The sequence below is a fragment of the Muntiacus reevesi genome, chromosome 12, assembly GCF_963930625.1.
Source record: "Muntiacus reevesi chromosome 12, mMunRee1.1, whole genome shotgun sequence".
NCBI lineage: Eukaryota > Metazoa > Chordata > Mammalia > Artiodactyla > Cervidae > Muntiacus > Muntiacus reevesi.
The window spans coordinates 45184308-45202923 of NC_089260.1; the positions used below are offsets into that span (position 1 = coordinate 45184308).

General features: G+C 42.6%; 1 protein-coding gene across 2 annotated transcripts in view; it reads left to right on the top strand.

The window, feature by feature from the left end:
• NCOA2 (nuclear receptor coactivator 2) overlaps nt 1-4189 on the top strand; it is a 280040-nt gene extending 275851 nt beyond the window's left edge. For both annotated transcript variants that reach the window (XM_065903337.1, XM_065903338.1), the window contains 2 exons: nt 2594-2683; nt 3722-4189. In XM_065903337.1, the coding sequence (XP_065759409.1) occupies nt 2594-2683; nt 3722-3733 (102 nt within the window). In that variant the 3' untranslated portion in view covers nt 3734-4189. The remainder of the gene's footprint in view (nt 1-2593; nt 2684-3721) is intronic.
• The last annotated feature ends 14427 nt before the right edge of the window (nt 4190-18616 follow it).

The window sequence follows — 18616 nt, forward strand, 5'->3', positions numbered from 1 at the left end:
ACTAGGCCATTCAGCTATGACCTAAGTCAAATCCCTTATGGTTATACAGTGGAAGTGACAAATGGATTCAAGGGATTAGATCTGATAGATGTACCTGAAGAACTATGGACGGAGGAATATTGTACAGGAGGCAGTGATCAAGACCATCCCCAAGAAAAAGAAATGCAAAAAGGCAAAATGGTTGTCTGACAAGTCCTTACAAATAGCCAAGAAAAGAAGAGAAACTAAAGGCAAAGGAAAAAAGGAAAAATATAACATTTGAATGCAGAGTTCCAAAGAATAGCAAGGAGAGATGAGAAAGCCTTCCTCAGCAATCAATGCAAAGAAATAGAGGAAAACAACAGAATGGGAAAGACTAGAGATCTCTTCAAGAAAATTAGAGATACCAAGGGAACATTTCATGCAAAGATGAGCACAATAAAGGACAGAAATGGTATGGACCTAACAGAAGTAGAAGATGCTAAGAAGAGGTGGCAAGAATACACAGAAGAACTATACAAAAAGATCCTCACGACCCAGATAATCACGATGGTGTGATCACTCACTTAAAGCCAGACATCCTGGAATGTGAAGTCAAGTGGGCCTTAGGCCTTAGGCCATAGCATCACTATGAACAAAGCTAGTGGAGGTGATGGAATTCCAGTTGAACTATTTCAAATCCTGAAAGATGATGCTGTGAAAGCGCTGCACTCAATAGGTCAGCAAATATGGAAAACTCAGCAGTGACCACAGGACTGGAAAAGGTCAGTTTTCATTCAAATCCCAAAGAAAGGCAATGCCAAAGAATGCTCAAACTACCACACAGTTGCACTCATCTCACACACTAGCAAAGTAATGCCCAAAATTCTCCAAGCCAGACTTCAATAGTACGCGAACCGTGAACTTCTAGATGTTCAAGCTGGATTTAGAAAAGGCAGAGGAACCAAAGATCAAATTGCCAACATCCATTGGATCATCCAAAAAGCAAGAGAATTCCAGAAAAACATCTATTTCTGCTATATTGACTACGCCAAAGCCTTTGATTTGTGGATCACAACAAAGTGTGGAAAATTGTTAAAGAGATGGGAGTACCAGACCACCTGACCTGCCTTCAGAGAAATCTATATGCAGGTCAAGAAGCAACAGTTAGAACTGGACATGGAACAACAGACTGGTTCCAAATCAGAAAAGGAGTACATCAAGGCTATATATTGTCACCCTGCTTATTTAACTTATATGAAGAGTACATCAATTGAAATGCCAGGCTGGATGAAACACAAGCTGAAATCAAGATTGCTAGGAGAAATATAAATAACCTCAGATACTCAGATGACACCAACCTATGGCAGAAAGCGAAGAAGAACTAAAGAGCCTCTTGATGAAAGTGAAAGAGGAGAGTAAAAAAGTTGGCTTAAAACTCAACATTCAGAAAACTAAGATCATGGCATCCGGTCCCATCATTTCATGGCAAATAGATGGGGAAACAGGGACAGACTTTATTCTTTTGGGGCTCCAAAATCACTGCAGATGATGACTGCAGCCATGAAATTAAAAGACACTTGCTCCTTGGAAGAGGAGCTATGACCAACCTAGACTGCATATTAAAAAAACAGAGATATTACCTTACCAACAGAGGTCTATCTAGTCAAAGCTATGGTTTTTGCAGTAGTCATGTATGGATGTGAGAGTTGGACCATAAAGAAAGCTGAGCGCTGAAGAATTGATGCTTTTGAACTGTGGTGTTGGAGAAGACTTGAGAGTCCCTTGGACTGCAGGGAGATCCAACCAGTCAATCCTAAAGGAAATCAGTCCTGAATATTCATTGGAAGAACTGATACTGAAGCTGAAACTCCAATACTTTGGCCACCTGATGCAAAGAACCAACTCACTGGAAAAACCCTAATGCTGGGAAAGATTGAAGGCAGGAGGAGAAGTGGACAACAGAGGATGAGATGGTTGGATGGCATCACCAACATGATGAACGTGAGTTTGAGCAAGCTCCAGGAGTTGGTGATGGACAGGAAAGCCTGGCGTGCTGCAGTCCATGGTGTCGCAAAGAGTCGGACAAGACTGAGCGACTGACCTGAACTGAAAGACCTAAGAATGTTTCTAATATTATTATCTCTGTTGAATTTCTATATAGAATGCAAATAAAAATTGTGAAGGCAGCCAGTGTATTTATAGGGGCTTCTCAGGTGATGCTAGTGGTAAAGAACCCACCTGCCAGTGCAAGAGACTTGAGAGAGATGGGTTTGATCCCTGGGTCAAGAAAATCCTCTAGAGAAGAAAATGGCAACCCACTCTAGTATTCTTGCCTGGACAATCCCATGGACAGAGGAGCCTGTCAGGCTACAGTCCATGGGGTCGAAGAGAGTCGGACACAACTGAGTCTAAACACAGCACATTTTCACGTCCATCCACACTCCCCCCAGAACTCGAATGTGGGAGACTAGATAAGGGAGGTGGCCTTCTGTCTGTTGTCCTTTCTCCTGGTAATTCTGCTCCTAGAAACAAAGCAGAAGGTTGGTGGGTAGCTGCTCCCCAGCAGGCATATGGATGTCTCTATATGCCTCTCCAGATAAAGCCACATCCTGTCCTGTCCTGTCGCCCTCAGGTGAATGACCCTGCTCTGAGGGGAGGCGGCCTTTTCCCTAGCCAGCTGCCTGGAATGGACATGATTAAGCAGGAGGGAGACGCATCACGGGTAAGAAACAACAGAGAAATAAACCTGTGGCTGTGAATATTCCATAGACTAGAATTGGCACAGACACGTTGTCAGCCAGTAGATTGAGGAGAAATGTGTAATATGGACTTCCCTAGCGGTCCAGTGGCTAAGACCCTGCCCTTCCAATGCAGGAGCTACATGCTGTGCAATGCCTCCCAAAAAGGGGGGAAAAAAATCTAATTTTATTGGATATACAATGATGTTTGTGTAATTTATTTATTTAAGCTCATTTTAATTGAGCTGATGGTGGCATATGATTTAAAAACACCCATTTTGCCCTGAAATGGAATAGCAAAGCAAAAAATGAAATAGCAGAGAATTAGTCATGTTAGCACAAACTTTGATTTCTTTGTTTCTGAATTGTAACATTTGATTTTCAAAAGGATGAAGAGGAACTAGCTTCTAATTGTTTCCTCTCCCTTAATTAAGTCTAAGTTCATTCTAAGGGGAAGGCTCCTGCAGGTCATATGGTGCAGGGCATTCAGATCTAGAGGTGGATCTCCCTGGTGGTTCAGTGGCTAAGACTCCACTCTCCCTTAATTAAGCCTAAGTTTATTCTAAGTGTTCTAGATTTCATTTTATTTAAGCAACAATCTTAAAATCTTACCTATATTATTTCTTTATCACCTTAAACACTTTTTCTAAGAAGAGTGATGTTACTGTGTCAAACTAAATCTTGAAACAGTTAGTACTGAGAACCCACCTGAGTTGGGAGCCTGGTGGCTGGCCTGTTAACAAAGGGAAGGGCTCTCAACAATTTGGCACAGGTGAGGGGCCTCTTAAGGTAGAAAATGTTGTCCCTAGCAGTAGATAACTCTATTTTCAAGTTCTCTCTTAAGTGAGAAAATGTAGAATTGATGTTGAATTTCCTACAAAACAAACAAAAAAAGTGGATGCAACCTTTGTGATTGGTGTTATTTAAAATGGCCAAGTAGTCTTGATGTTTTCATGCTGGGCCTCATGATGGTTTTACCAAAAATTCTGAGCCATCACAACTTTCTCTTTATTTTCCCGCAGAAATACTGCTGACACTGAAGGTAGCTGGTTGCTTCTTTCTTCAGCTGACTGGGCTCACTTGCTCAAGACACTTACCAATCTGGAGAGCTGCGTCTCTTCGTTTCGACCCAACCAACCTGCCATCCAGCCCTGCCCGAGCAAGATGAGCTGACGGGCCGAGTCCCTTGACTGCTCCTGGAGGAGCCGCCTGTCACGTTGACAGATGGCCTGCAGCTCGCGTCCGGACAGTTGTCAGTCTGTTCACTGCATTCACCTTAGTGCAACTTAGATCTCTCCTGCAGAGTAAATGTTGACAGGCAGACTTCACACCCATGTCAGATTGAATGTATCTAAATGTATGTATTTAAGGAAAACAACCCATGCTCTTGTTCTCTTCCTGTCTGGCTCCAGACACTGGTTTCTTGCTTTGTTTTCCCTGGCTAACCAGTCCAAAAGATTAAGATTTCATCTGGGGGAAAGAAAAGATTTTTTTAAAAAAATCAAACTAAAGATGTTTTAAGCTAAGCCTGCCTCTGGGATAAGCAGGACAGACACCATGGACCGTGCCGTATGTACAGACATGCCCAAGAAGTGAAGACCAAGACATCAGTAGTTGTATCTTTGCATTTTCAGTTCCTGAACAGATGAAAAAGAGCCTGTGGGAGGGCTGTTAACATTAACAAGTCCTTCTTCCTCTTTTTTTAAAAATTTCTTTGATTCAAACCAAACTAGTTCGCCCAAATCATGAATCAAAAAGAAATTGATTTCCAAATTCAATGTGCTTTAGATCCATCAGAAGCTTGAATCAGCGCCTCTTCTTCCATCTGATCCTTCCCTTCCCCCTCTGCCTTCCCCATTCTTTTTTTTTTTTTTTAATAAAAGCAACAGAAACCAGGTAAGCCCTTTATTATTTCCTTCCATGTTTTGTCAGCCACTTACCAACCACTAACTCTGAAATTCCAGAAAAAAATGCATTGACTGGAAGGAGAGGAGCAAAGTTAGGACTCGAAACCCATCAGACTTTGGACACCTGCTGGGGAAGTGTGTTCATTCTGTTCCCCAGCGACACTGGCCCCCCACACGGGAGAAAACCATAGTGTGCTTAAAATTGACCGCAGGCATCAGGACAGAGTTCACCTCCGCCATGTATTTTTTATTTTGTTTTTTTTTTAGCAGTGCTGACTTAATAAGCCGAAGTTTTGTAAGGTACATAAAATCCAATTTATATGTAAACAAGCAATAATTTAAGTTGAGGACTTAAGTGTTTTAATTGTGTAATTTTTGTGAGGTATACATATTGTGGAATCGAATCCAAAATGAGGTACTTCAGTGTTACAATTAGATATCTTCATAGCAGTGTCTCCTGAAAGTGTTTTGTAAAGGCTCTCAAGCCCTCGATTAGACCTAATTTGTAGACTTAAGACTTTATTTTCTAAATCTTGTGATTCTGCTCATAAGTCATTTATCTAATCTATCTGATATGCAGCCGCTGTAGAAACCAATTCTTGATTTTTATATGTTTATATTCTTTCTTAATGAACCTTAGGAAGACTACATGTTACTAAGCAGGCCACTTTTCTGGTTGTTTTTCTTGCCCACTCTGGTAGGGGAATAATCTTTTCTTAATTGGCATCAGTTTCAGACAACTGTAATACCAAGAAACTGGTGACCTTTTTTGAGCTATTTCTCCCCAACTCCTAAGACACCTACTTTCTTACCTAAATTTCAGAATGATGTCTTTTTGATGTCTAAAAAGCAAAACATTTTATATCTCGTTAGCCAGGCCTTTTAGGAGCAGAGAAGTCTTTTTTCCTTGAAATTTGATTGTTTATTTGTGGCAGGGTGAAAAATACACAAACTACCCCTACTTCTATGTGTATCTCTGTCTATATGGACAGATAACGGAAGTATAGAAAGATAGCCCAAAGATAAATGGTTAAGTAGACAGTCTGAAAGCATGGCTCCGTGCTAAAGAAATGTCCTGGGAAATCTGCATTTCGCTACTTTTTTTTCCACTTAGGGGGTCTCACTACAGGAAGGTGGCCCAGGAACAGCACTTCTTGGGGGCCACCAATTCACAGTTCCCCCTCAAAAGGCTCTGCTTTTCTCAACCAAACCATTGGGTCACCCAACTGTGATGGAGAAACACGGGCAGACATCGGCCCGAGCTCACAGTCCTCACTGGCACCGTGAGGCTTACGTCACTCTCGGTGTCACATGACCAGTTTCCAGTTGATGTTTAGAAACATGTGAATTAGAATGACTTGAACTTCACATAGCACAGAAGAGAAAATGGAGTTTAAGCTGGATTTGTTTGTTTTGGGTTGGAGTCCCTTTCCACTAGAACACTGTCCAAAAATCCCTGTGTACCTTTTCTTGTTTAACCCTCTGCCCACTGTGTTCTCCTATCAGTCCCAGATCAGACAGATCTGATCTGCAAACCTGCCATTCCGGTCATTGGGAATAATTCATAATCATTGCCATTTTGAAGGAAGAGAGATGATCAGTTCTCTTACGGCTTAGATCAGGTCATGGGTTTTTTACATCTAATTAAGAAAAGTCAGTGAAGGAATCCTCTGATCACATTGATCGTGATAGAAGCAAAGGCCAAACCAGTCCCTCCATGATCAGTATTTCTCATGGTGTACACAATAAACTTGTTAGACCGAGTACTCGGTTTTCGTTTAATAGAACAAATAATCAGTGTTTTACTTATATTACTAAATGTGAAAAACACATAATGTGAAAAGTATACATACATTAACTTGGTTGTGAAGCTCATCTACGTGTTCATGTAACGTGGTAAGTTGAAAAAGTGAAGTGAGCTGTTTTCCTGCAATGAATTCGTTGGACTCAAAAGATGAAGATGCCCCCTCCCACGTGTATCTCTTATGGCCTGTAACCATTGAAAGCAATGTTTTTGCAGTTTATATAATGCAGTTTTTAATCTGTGTTTAAAAACGGAGTTCCTATGGGCTTAACACATGAAATGGGTGGCACAGATCCCCTTGCAGAACCCAAAGATACACAATCAATTTTGAAATGCAACTTAAGCCATTAATTGTTGGTGTGAATTTAAAATTTTCTAGTATTTGTATGGTAGTATGCTGCCTCCGAGCAAAGCATTCTCTGCACAAAAGAAAATTATTGTAGTGGCTTCGATTTTAATTAGAATTTTCTCCCTGGTGTTTCTTTATAGACTAAAACGAAACCTTTTAAGTTTCTTACTACAGGTAAAAGCTATGTGCAAGAACCTCAAAATGCTAAAATCTAGCATAATGCCTTAGATCTGTTTTTAAGTCTTGTATATTCCTACATAGCTGTCTGATGTATTATATTTGTATAGTGAACTGTGTACAATTTTTTGAATAAGTACATCATCACTTAACCTTTATGTTGTTGAATGGTGATGATGATACATTTCTTCAAACATTTAACTGTCTTTTTTTTTCTTATGCCATTTGTGGTTTTATTTGTACAGTTCCTCATGAAGTTGCATCTGAGATGTGTGTATATGAAAAGATTATACAAGGGTAAAATTAAGCAATATATTAACTATGGTTCTTCAGGAGAAAGCTTACAGTGTTTCAGGTTGTGATTTATTTTCAAAATGGAGTTGACTCCAAACATCACTTTGTTCACCTGCATTGATGTTTGTATTTCTAGTGTGAGCAGTTTATGCAAAAGGTAGATATATTCAAGAGAAATTTTAAATACATTTATGCAAGTTAATATTGCTTTGCTGATGCTATTTGCTTATTTGATGTTAAATAATGCTATTGTAAATAAAGAATTCTGTTGTTATTGCATCATTTAATAAATTTTAATGCCTTCGGGTTTTACATGGCTTTGAAGATTTTCTTGAGAGTTTATATTATATTCTCATTCACAATTGCAGTTAAACATAAAATTACCTGACTTGCCGTTTAATAATTTCTTAGACTTATACAGTAGTTGGCACTGTTCTCAGCATATTAACATTTATTCTCTCAATGTCCCATTTTCTAGATTTTCAGTCTGAAGCCAAGAGCGGTGTGTCTTGCTTAAGATTATCTGACAACTTAATGGCAAGGAGAGGTGGAATCTAAATGAATCCTAAATGATGCTATCACCTCTCATTCCCATTTCTCAAAAAACATTTATGAGAATAATGTGGGCTTCTTACCAGCTTATTAAGGTTATATGTTACACATTAGAATAATCATGATGGTTTTAATAGATTGGCTTATTAATAGTCAATAAGCAATGCAAGTACAATATTTAAAACCCAGGTCATAAACTACATGAAATAGTAAATCTGGAATTATTTTTTAAAATATACCAAAACTGAAATGAATGATGAGATGGTTTTAATAGATTGGCTTATTAATAGTCAATAAGCAATGCAAGTACAATATTTAAAACCCAGGTCATAAACTACATGAAATAGTAAATCTGGAATTATTTTTTAAAATATACCAAAACTGAAATGAATGATGAGAAAAATCTATGCTATTCACCATATTAGCAAAGTAAAAGAAGAATTAAAAAAAAAAAAAACGAACTTAATAGACAGTGTTGAATAAATTTGCATAGGACAAATTTCAGCCCCCATACATGACAAAATCTCAAGGAAAGTCAAGTCACTCAGCAAAGTGAATGTCCTAAAGTTGTTTAAAGTTGTTTGATACAATCCCACTGTGACTTCATGGTGAAATACTAAGAATTGAAATCAGAACAAAATAAGTAGCCCACTACCCATGCTAAGAAATTAGGTTGTCAGGACTTCCCTGGTGGTCCAGTGGCCAAGATTCTGAGCTCCCAATGCAGAAGGCCCAGGTTTGATCCCTGGCAGGGAACTAGATTCCACATGCCTTAACTAAAGATCTTGCATTCCATGACAAAATCGAAGATCTGTGTGCCACAACAACTAAGACCTGGTAAAGTCAAATAAAATATTTAAGAGAAATGGGTATCACTGGTGGAATAGAGGAGGGAAAACATTTTCAGCACATTTAGCCATCTATGGGAAAGCCAAAATAAATCTACCTGCCCACTCTAGGGGTACCCAGGGCACTAATGGTAAAGAATCCTGCCAAGCACAGGAGACTTGCAGGAGATGCAGGTTCGATCCCTGGGTCCAGAAGATCCCCTGGAGTAGGGAATGACAGGCCACTCCAGCATTCTTGCCTGGAAAATTCCATGGACAGAGGTGCAATGTCTACAGTCCATGGGGCCATAAAGAGTTGGACACAGCTGAGCACCAGCTCTTGGAACGAGTGAAAAAGTTCAATCAGGTGTCTGGAACATAAAAAAATAACTTCCACTCACACTAATAACTAGTTTTTTAAACCACCATTTACAATAACAAACATAAAATAGGATTACATTACACCTAACATAAAGTGTGAAACACCTTTATGAAGAAAACTATGAAGTTCTACTAAAAGATGGAAAAGACTTGAACAAGGGAGGCATACCATGAACCTAGAAAAGGAAAGCCCAGGATAAAAAAAAAAAAAAAAAAACCACATCAATTCCAGCCCCTACGTCATTACAATTCGAGTGCACATCAGAAAAGGAGTGTACATTTAGAAGATAAGATGCACAATAATGGAAATGTTATAAAAGAAAAACAACTTCCAGAAACATTTTAAAACACTGGTGAGGGGGCTTCCCTGGTGGCTCAGTGGTAAAGAATCTGCCTACCAAGGCAGGAGATACAGGTTCGATCCCTTGTCAGGGAAGATCCCACATCCCGAGAAGCAGCTAAGCCAGTGCACAACGACTGAGCTGGTGCTCTAGAGTCTGGGAGCTGCATCTACTGAGCCCATGTGCCACAACTGCTGAAGCCGGTGCGCTGCAACAGGAGAAGCCAATTAATGAGAAGCCCTCACACCACAACCAGAGAGTGGCCACCCTCCCCTCCACCACTCGCCACAACTAGAGAGGAGCCTGCCAGCAACAAAGACCCGGCACAACCAAAAGTGAATAAACAAATGAGAAAAATTATTTTAAAAGAAACATACTGGTGAGTATTGCAGAGTACTTACACAGAACTGGCTAAATAACTCAAGAAGATTATAGAGCCCAGAGACAGGTTGCTGTATATAGGTAAGTATATGATAGCGATGCCATTTCTAATCAGTGGGAATCTGTTCCCCCAAAAAAAAGTGTTGAGACAGTTGGCCACGTCTGGAGAAAATACCAAGTTAAACCCCTTCCTCACAATATTAACATGGATCCAGGGTGTAAACATAATGAAATATAGAACTAGAAAAATACATGTTTACATTGTTGGAAAAGTGAAGTCATTCTTAAGGACAAAATACAAAAATTATTAAAGATAATTTTATAAAAATTAGTATTCTGTCAAAAAAAGTCAAGACACAACAAATGTAATAGGAAACAAACTAATGTTAGCATAATCTAACATGTGTGCATGCATACTCAGTCATGTCTGACTCTTTGGGACCCCCATGGACTGTAGCCTGCCGGGCTCCTCTGTCCATGGGATTTCCCAGGCAAGAATACTGGAGTGGGTTGTCATTCCCTTTTCCAGGGGATCTTCCCGACCCAGGGATCAGACATGAGTCTCCTACATTGCAGACAGATTCTTTACTTCTGCACCACCTGGGAAGTCAAACTAACATTAAGAACATTTTTGTCTGGGAGACAGCAAGAAAGCCAGTGTGACTGGAGAAGATAACTGACGCGGTGAGAGGTAGGAGATGAGCACCAAGAAGCGGCCACGGCCAGACCACGTGAGGTCACACAGGCCAGCCCCCAGGGCAAGCGATGTAGGTTTTATTCTGTGTAATGAGAAACCTTTGGGAAAGAATTTTCAGCAAGAAAATAACTGAGTTTCCCTGGTGGCTCAGAGGTTAAAGCGTCTGCCTGCAACGTGGGAGACCTGGGTTCGATCCCTGGCTCAGGAAGATCCCCTGGAGAAGGAAATGGCAGCCCACTCCAGTATTCTTGCCTGGAGAATCCCATGGATGGAGGAGCCTGGTGGGTCCACAGGGTCACAAAGAATTAGACACGACTGAGTGACTTCACTTTCACTCTGTGGAGAAACATCTCTATGGAAGCAAGCTAATAGGCTACTGAAGACACCAGTTATTAAAAAATAATTAAAAAAAAAAAGGATTGTAAGTTCCCTGATGGTCCAGTGGTTACACTGCAGGGGGCAAGGATTCCATCCCTGATTGGAGAACTATGATCTTGCATGGTCCTGTGTCACAGAAAGAAAAAAAAAAAAAAAATGGAGCACAGGATGACTTCAATCCAGGTCCCTCCCACATCCCACTAAGACAATAAAGTTCTATTTACAAAAGCATAAACCCACAAGGATAAAGGTAATAGGAACAGAAACCAACAAAGTCTGGCAGTTGAAAGCAGACCGAAGAGTGGTCACTCACCTGTAGACCTAACGACAAAGCTAAACGCTGAGCCAGAAGTGATAGAGTAACGGCAAGAAGCAAACAAAAGTTTCACCGTGGAATTTCTCAAAGGCTTGGGAATGAGCAGGTACCTCTAGATGTGGGCATGAGAGGCCGAGATAAGAAGCTGGCCGATCGATCCAAACAGGCAACCTTCCTCCTGGGCAGCAGAATGGAAGTGTATTCTCCAGAAAAATTTAACAGCGATTAGGGGATGGTGAAAGTAGCTCAGTTGTGTCTGACTCCCTGCCACTCCATGAACGCATAGCCCACCAGGCTCCTCTGTCCATGAGAGTCTCTAGGCTAGAATACTAGAGTGGGTGGCCATTCCCTCCTCCAGGGGATCTTCCCAACCCAGGGATTGAGCCCGGGTCTCCTGCATTGCAGGCAGATTCTTTACCATCTGAGCCACCAGGAAAACCCAGGGGATGGTACCATACCGAACAAGATGAATTCTAGTCTGAATGTTGATCCCTCTTCCTAAGATTAGCTACTCACACTTTCCTGCCTGGTTGCCTAAATGTCTTCACAAGGGAACCTGAGCAGCTGCAAAAGCAAGACGCACAGAGATGAACATCCTGGTTGCTCATGACAAAACCCAGGTCACATTACAGTGAAGCCCACAACTGATGATCCTACCCATGTACACTGAGCTTCCAAACATCTTTCAGTGCCTTTGTCTAAAACACAAGGGAAGAGGTTCAACGATAGCTTCAAGGAAAGCCTGGAAATGAAAGACACTACAGCAGCCATGACCCCACAGCCCAGATGTGCTGTGCAGGGGGAATGCGGTCAACCCAGGGCCCAGCTAGAGGACACTTCCCACTGGCAGCCCCGAGCCCATGACTGGGTGCAGCAGGAATAGCAGGCAGAGGCGCTCTCAGGAGACGGAACTGCTTCCATGAGCAGCTTTGCCTCAAGGACTCTAAGCAGACTTGCCAAGCTTTTTTAGATGCATGCTCCACCCTAAGGGATCTTCCTTTCTCTGATTTGCCCTGGATTCCTCCTTACTTTCCCTCACAAGCACTGCACCTAATAAATCGCTTGCACTTCTAATGCCATCTCGATGACTGCTTCTTGGACGGTGCAAGAAGCTGACACTCCAATACTTTGGCCACCTGATGGGAAGAACTGACTCATTTGAAAAGACCCTGATGCTGGGAAAGATTGAAGGTGGGAAGAGAAGGGGATGACAGAGGATGAGATGGTTGGATAACATCACCGACTCAATAGACATGAGTTTGAATAAACCCTGGGAGCTGGTGATGGACAGGGAGGCCTGGCATTCTACAGTCCATGAGGTCCCAGAGTCAGACACAACTGAGCGACTGAACTGAACTGGAGAGGGATAATGCTGATGAGGAGCATTAAGGGACAATTAACACTAAATAATTGGAGAAGGAAATGGCAACCCACTCCAGTGTTCTTGTCTGGAGAATCCCGGCGACGGGGGAGCCCGACGGGCTGCCATCTATGGGGTCGCACGGAGTCGGACACGACTGAAGTGACTTAGCAGCAGCAACACTAAATAATGGGCTTCCCAGGCGGTGCTAGTGGTAAAGAATGGGACTGCCACCTGGAGGAGGAAATAGCAACCCACTCCAGTATTCTTGCCTGGAAAATCCCATGGACAGAGGAGCCTGGTGGGCTACAATCCATGGGTTTGCAAGGGATCGGATACAATTGAGCATGCACACACATAGTAAGGAAACATTTTTGTTTATAAAAGTTCTTTTTTCCTTCAATTGATGGTTCTTTAGATATATTGCTTATGGGCTAAAGATATTTCTAAAAAGCTAGTATACTTTTTTCTCATGCTTGGAATGGAAGCACTCATAATTCACAATGTAGTTTTGAAAGTTTCCATGTTGAAATATTTAGGACAATGCAACTTTTCATTTAGTTTAATAAACAAAAACAAAGGGAAAAAATAAACTTTGATTTAAAATCAGAAGAAAAAAAAAAAAAAGAATGGGACTGCCAATGCAGGAGACATTAAAAACATTGGTTTGATCCCTGGGTCAGGAAGATCCCTTGGAGGAGGGCATGGCAACCCACTCCAGTGATCTTGCCTGGAGAATCCCTCAGACAGAAGAGCCTGGCGGGCTATGGTCCATAGGGTCATAAAAAGTTGGACACGACTAAAGCAACCGAGCATGCACGCACACAACTCTAAATAAGACAACAGAGCCAGCACCCAAAACTCTCCTGCAGCGCAAGAGCAGACACTGCTGAGCAGCAGGCTGAAGCACTCCCGATTACAGTTTTAGAATGCTTGATGGAGGCAGGTTTGTTATGCAGAAGGCAGGGCCCTGATAGGGAAAACCTGAGCCCCTGACACGTGGGTGCGTGCATGCTAAGTTGCTTCAGTTGTGTTCAACTCTTATGCAACCCTGTGAACTGGAGTCCACCAGACTCCCCTGCCCATGGGATTCTCCAAGCGAGAATACTGGAGTGGGTGAATCGTGGGTAGAGACATCAAGATTACAGGTCCGCTGCCTCTGGGCTTTGGACTAGTACCTCCTTTCAGGTCAGAGGCAGCATTAGATTAGAAATAAAGTGCACAATAAAGGTAACATGCTCGAATCATCCTGAAACCATCCCCCTCTCTCTGTCTGTGAAAACACTGTTTTCCATGAAACCAGTCCCTGGTACCAAAAAGGTTGGGGACTGTCAATCTATTAATAGATGGTTGCTGCTGATTTTGAAGCCTACAAAACCTCTGAGCTTATCGAGGTGGCCCACCCTTCTCTACTAAGAGCTCTAGACTTCACATCTGTCGTCAAAAAGGAAAGAATAATTTGATCTATCATTTGTTATCAGCGCTATTCATGTTGGTGTGATTTATTATTATAAGTAGATAAACATGTCCTTAAGAGGACAAGACGAAGGAACAGGACAGAAAGGAGAGCAATACGCTGAAGGCAGCCTCCTCCTTAAGAAGTCTCAGTTCCTTGTTCAGTTCTCAGGCCTGAGATGATTGAAAATCATTCCATCATTCCAACCCATTGACTGAAGAGGTGGCCTGGTCCTTAGCAGTAAGAACCCTGCCATACCATGACAAGTATCCACAACATCTAAGCATTCCCCAGGCTTCCTCTAAGGGAGCTACAGTTGTTCCTTTGGGTAACTGTATGCTGGGGAAGGGGAAGAAACAGACACTTGGAGGATCATGGACACAAGGTCTCAGTTGACACTGCCACATGGAAAGAAGCATTGTCCTGAACCCCTGTTAGAGTGGGGGCGCTGGAGGCCAGGTAATCAATGGAGCCCTGGATGAAGTCCCACTCATGTGGGCTCACTGGTTCCCTGGACCTCCCAAGAGCAATTCCCTAATCCCCAAGTGTTTAAGTGGAAACTTTAAAACTGGACCCCAGTCAAGACGGTAAATCAAAAACAATATTGAGGGACTTCCCTGGTTGTCCAGTGGCTGGGACTCCACACTTCTAATGCAAGGGACCTGGGTTCGATCCCTGGTCAGAGAACTAGATCTCTTGTGCCACTAATAAGATTTAAGATCCTGCATGCCTGCAGCTAAGATCCATCACAGCCAAATAAATAAAAACTTTAAAAAGAAAAAGAAAAGAAAAGACCAAAGAAAGAGCCCAGAGTCAGTAATAGAGACCTTAGTGGTTTAAAAGATGGGGTAGCTTACCTGTCTGAAGCAAGGTCCCGGAACAATACCTAACAGTGTGCAACTGACCTCAGGCAGGATTGGGGGGGGGGGGCTCTCTTCACTTCGGGGGGCGGGGAGGAGAAGGGATTACCAGTTTTAGGGTATTGATGTCAGGTGTGCTCATTAGTTACCAGGGAAACCAGCAGAGGGGCACAGGCCCTCATCATTCCTTTGATAAAAACAATCAGCAGCTGGTTTCTGGGGGTAAGCAATAGGAAGGTCAGTCCTGTGAGTAGGGCGTGGGTGACACAGGCCCTGTTTGGGCAGCCGATGGACAGAGAGCAAGAGAACAGCCATCTTGAGTGGCCTGACCATACAGGACACATTTTGCTAAGGGATGCACAAAATAAATCCAGATAAAACCCAGATGCTTGCAGACACAGTTCCAAGCTCTGGTGGCCAGATGCCAAAAAGCTGGATGCAATCCCTGGGGTAGGAGCTTGGTGGCACCACTCTCACTGCTGAGCGGGGAGGGGTGTGTTGCCTCTAAAAGAGCAAAACAAAAAATAAAAAATAAAAAAATAAAAGAGCAAAACAGACCCTGCCTACTATTGTCACCTTTCACATTTTTTCGTAAAAGCAAAAATACTGTTCGTCTTTATTTCAGTTAGCAAAAACAGGTACTTAGTACCTGGAGGTAATTTCTTTTTTTGTAAAAGCAAGGTGCCCTAAAGCAAAAATTAAGGGATGTCTGTATTTATACCCAGGGTGTGTGTGTTAGTTGCTCAGTTGTGTCTCTTTGTGACCCCATGGACTGTAGCCCACCAGGCTCCTCTGTCCATGGGATTCTCCAAGCAAAAATACTTACTGGAGTGGGTTGCCATTTCCTTCTCTAAGGTAACTTCCCAACCCAAGGATCGAACCCAGGTCTCCCACATTGCAGGCATTTCTTTATCATCTGAGCCACCAGGGAAGTCTCCCTTTTATACGAGAAGTGGACATAACTCTTCTTCTGTCAGGCCATTCATGTCGGAGTTCGAATCAGTCTCATCAGGTATGGAGCTGGGTTTGGGTGTGGCTCTGTCTATAGTTATGTGCAATGGACCACAGACTTCAAACTCCTTTGGTGGTATGGTAAGGCAGGGCTTAGGGCCTGCACCCTCGGGTTTCATCGGACCTTGTTTCCCTACACCAACTGCAAAGGGGGTCCCTGCCCATACTTTTACCTTCTTTCCATGGTAGATGGATTGTTCCTGATACATGGTGTTGGCCAGTCTGCTGAAAAGGAAGATGGCAGTTATCGCCTTGGTTTGGGCTCAGTCTTAGGCAAAGCCCTGTGGCCCTGGCACTTGAAGACAAGCCTTTCTCAGTGATCTTTCCCTCCGGCGCAGCTGAACTTTGCCTTAATTTTTAAACAGGTCTCCTGGGGAAAAGATTCCTGCCCTTCCCCCAGCAGTTGGAAACTCCTATTGACCTGACCCTGGGACTGTTTCTTCACTCTCGCAGGACACAAAGGCTTTCCTCTGATCCTTCTCCCAGCCCTGGTGGGTCTTGGCCTCTGCCATGGGGGCAAAAGCATTTGCTGCCCTTCTCCCTTCTCCTGTGTTTGTCTGCCAGGGAGAAGATGCAGGCAGGGTGTCTATAGCACCATCTGCTTCTCTCTTCCAGGTCTATACCCCAAGCAAAGCTTTCTCAAAGAGCCCAGGAGAGATCCTCGGAGAAGAGCCTTCAAGTGGGGTGAAGCTGAAGCCTGCCTTTAGCCTTGGTTCCCAAGAGCCTTATTCTTTTACACCAGCCTACACCAGCCTACGACAATTTGTCCAGAAGTTTAGCTCAGAGAGGGTGGGATGAGTTGAGAGAGTAGAATCGACATATATACCCTACTATGTATAAAACAGCTAGCTAGTGAGAAGCTGTTGTATATCTCAGGGAGCACAGTTGGATGCTGGGGTGATGACCTTAAATGTTAGTCACTCAGTCGTGTCCAACTCTTTTCAACCTCATGGACTATAGTCCACCAGGCTCCTCTGTCCATGGGATTCTCCAGGCAAAAAGTACCGGAGTGGGTTGCCATGCCCTTCTCCAGGGGATCTTCTCAACTTAGAGGGGCGGGGTGGGAGGGTTAGGAGGGAGGTCCATGAGAGAGGGGCTCTGTGTATTCACATAGCTGATCCACTTGATTGTGCAGCACAGGCTAACACAACATTGTAAAGCAACTACGCTCCAACTGAAACATGAATTAAAAAAATTAAAATATGGAAAATCCTAAAAAAGTTCAGCTCACATCTTGGTACTTCTCCCGCCTGTGCTCCCCAGGTAGGAGACCTATCGTCATTAGATTTCAGGCTACTTGGCTGCCCTGCCATCTCAACTCTCTGAGGGATTCATGGCAAGTTATGAGTTTGTATTAATAATTAACCAGCCTTTTCTTGTTGTTATGGTGAGAGCAATACCCTTTCCAGTTTTCTTTATGTGGAAGTAGAAATTTGCTGAATTCTTCATGTAACCTAAGAGTTTGAATGGGGAAGACATTTATGCACAGGTGTAGGGGATCTACTAGGGCTTAGACGAGATTACTGATGTGGCAGGATGGAGAGAATAGAATGCCCTAGAGGAGAGAACTTAGAAACTCAGGACTCTTGCTGAGTTTGGAGTTCATGAAAGCAGTCTTTCAAGGAGCAGAGCATAACCAACAGGACCTACTGTATAGCACAGGGAACTATACTCAATATCTCATGATAATCTAAATGGAAAAGGATCTGAAAAGAATATATATACATATATATATGAATCATTTTGTTGTACACTTGAAACTAATACAACATTGTAAATCAACTATACGCTATACTCAGTATACGCACCCCTCCAAGCTCCTCTGTTCATAGAATTTCTCAGGTAAGAATGGCAGGTTGCCATTTCCTACTCCAGGGGATCTTCCCCACTCAGGGACAGAACGCACGTTTCTTGTTTCTCTGGTACTGGGAGGTGAATTTTTTTACCACTGAGTCACCTGGGAAGCCCCAAATCAATGATAGTTCAATGAAAATTAATGTGGTATCAGCTCACACAGGTAAGAATGGCCAACATAAAAAAATCTACAAATAATACATGCTGGAGATGATACAGAGGAAAGGGAATGCTCTTGTACTGTTGGTGGGAACGCAGTACAGAGAACAGTATGAAGGTTCCTTAAAAAACGAAAAATAAATCTACCATATGACCCAGTAATCCCACTACTGGGCATATACCCTGAGAAAAACATAGTTCAAGAAGGCAGGGACTTCCCTGTGTTTAAGAATCCTTGCAATGCAGGGGATGTGGGTTTGATTCCTGGTTAGAGAATTAAGGTCCCACATGCCATGGAGCAAATAAGCCCAGCCACAGCAATTACTGAGCTCATGTGCTCTGGAGCTCACGGGCCACAACTAAGACCCCACACAGCCAAGTGAATACATATATACACTTTTTTTAAAAGACACATATACCCCAATGTTCAATGCAGCACTATTTACAATAACCAGGACATGTAAGCAACCTAAATGGCCATTGACAGATGAATGGATAAAGAAGATGAGGTACATAGATATAATGGAATATTACTCAGCCATAAAAAGGAATGAAATTGGGTCATCTGTAATGATGGGGATGAACCCAGAGTCTATCATACAGAGTGAAGTAAGTCAGAAAGAGAAAAACAAATGTCGTATATAATACATATATATGGAATCTAGAAAGATGGTGTGGTATATGGGCTTAGTTGCTCTGAAGAGCCTATTTGCAGGACAGGAGTGGAGATGCAAATGTAGAGGGCAGACTCGTGGACAGAGGGAAGGGGAGGAGGAGAGAATAGGACAAACTGGGAGAGTGACACTGACATAA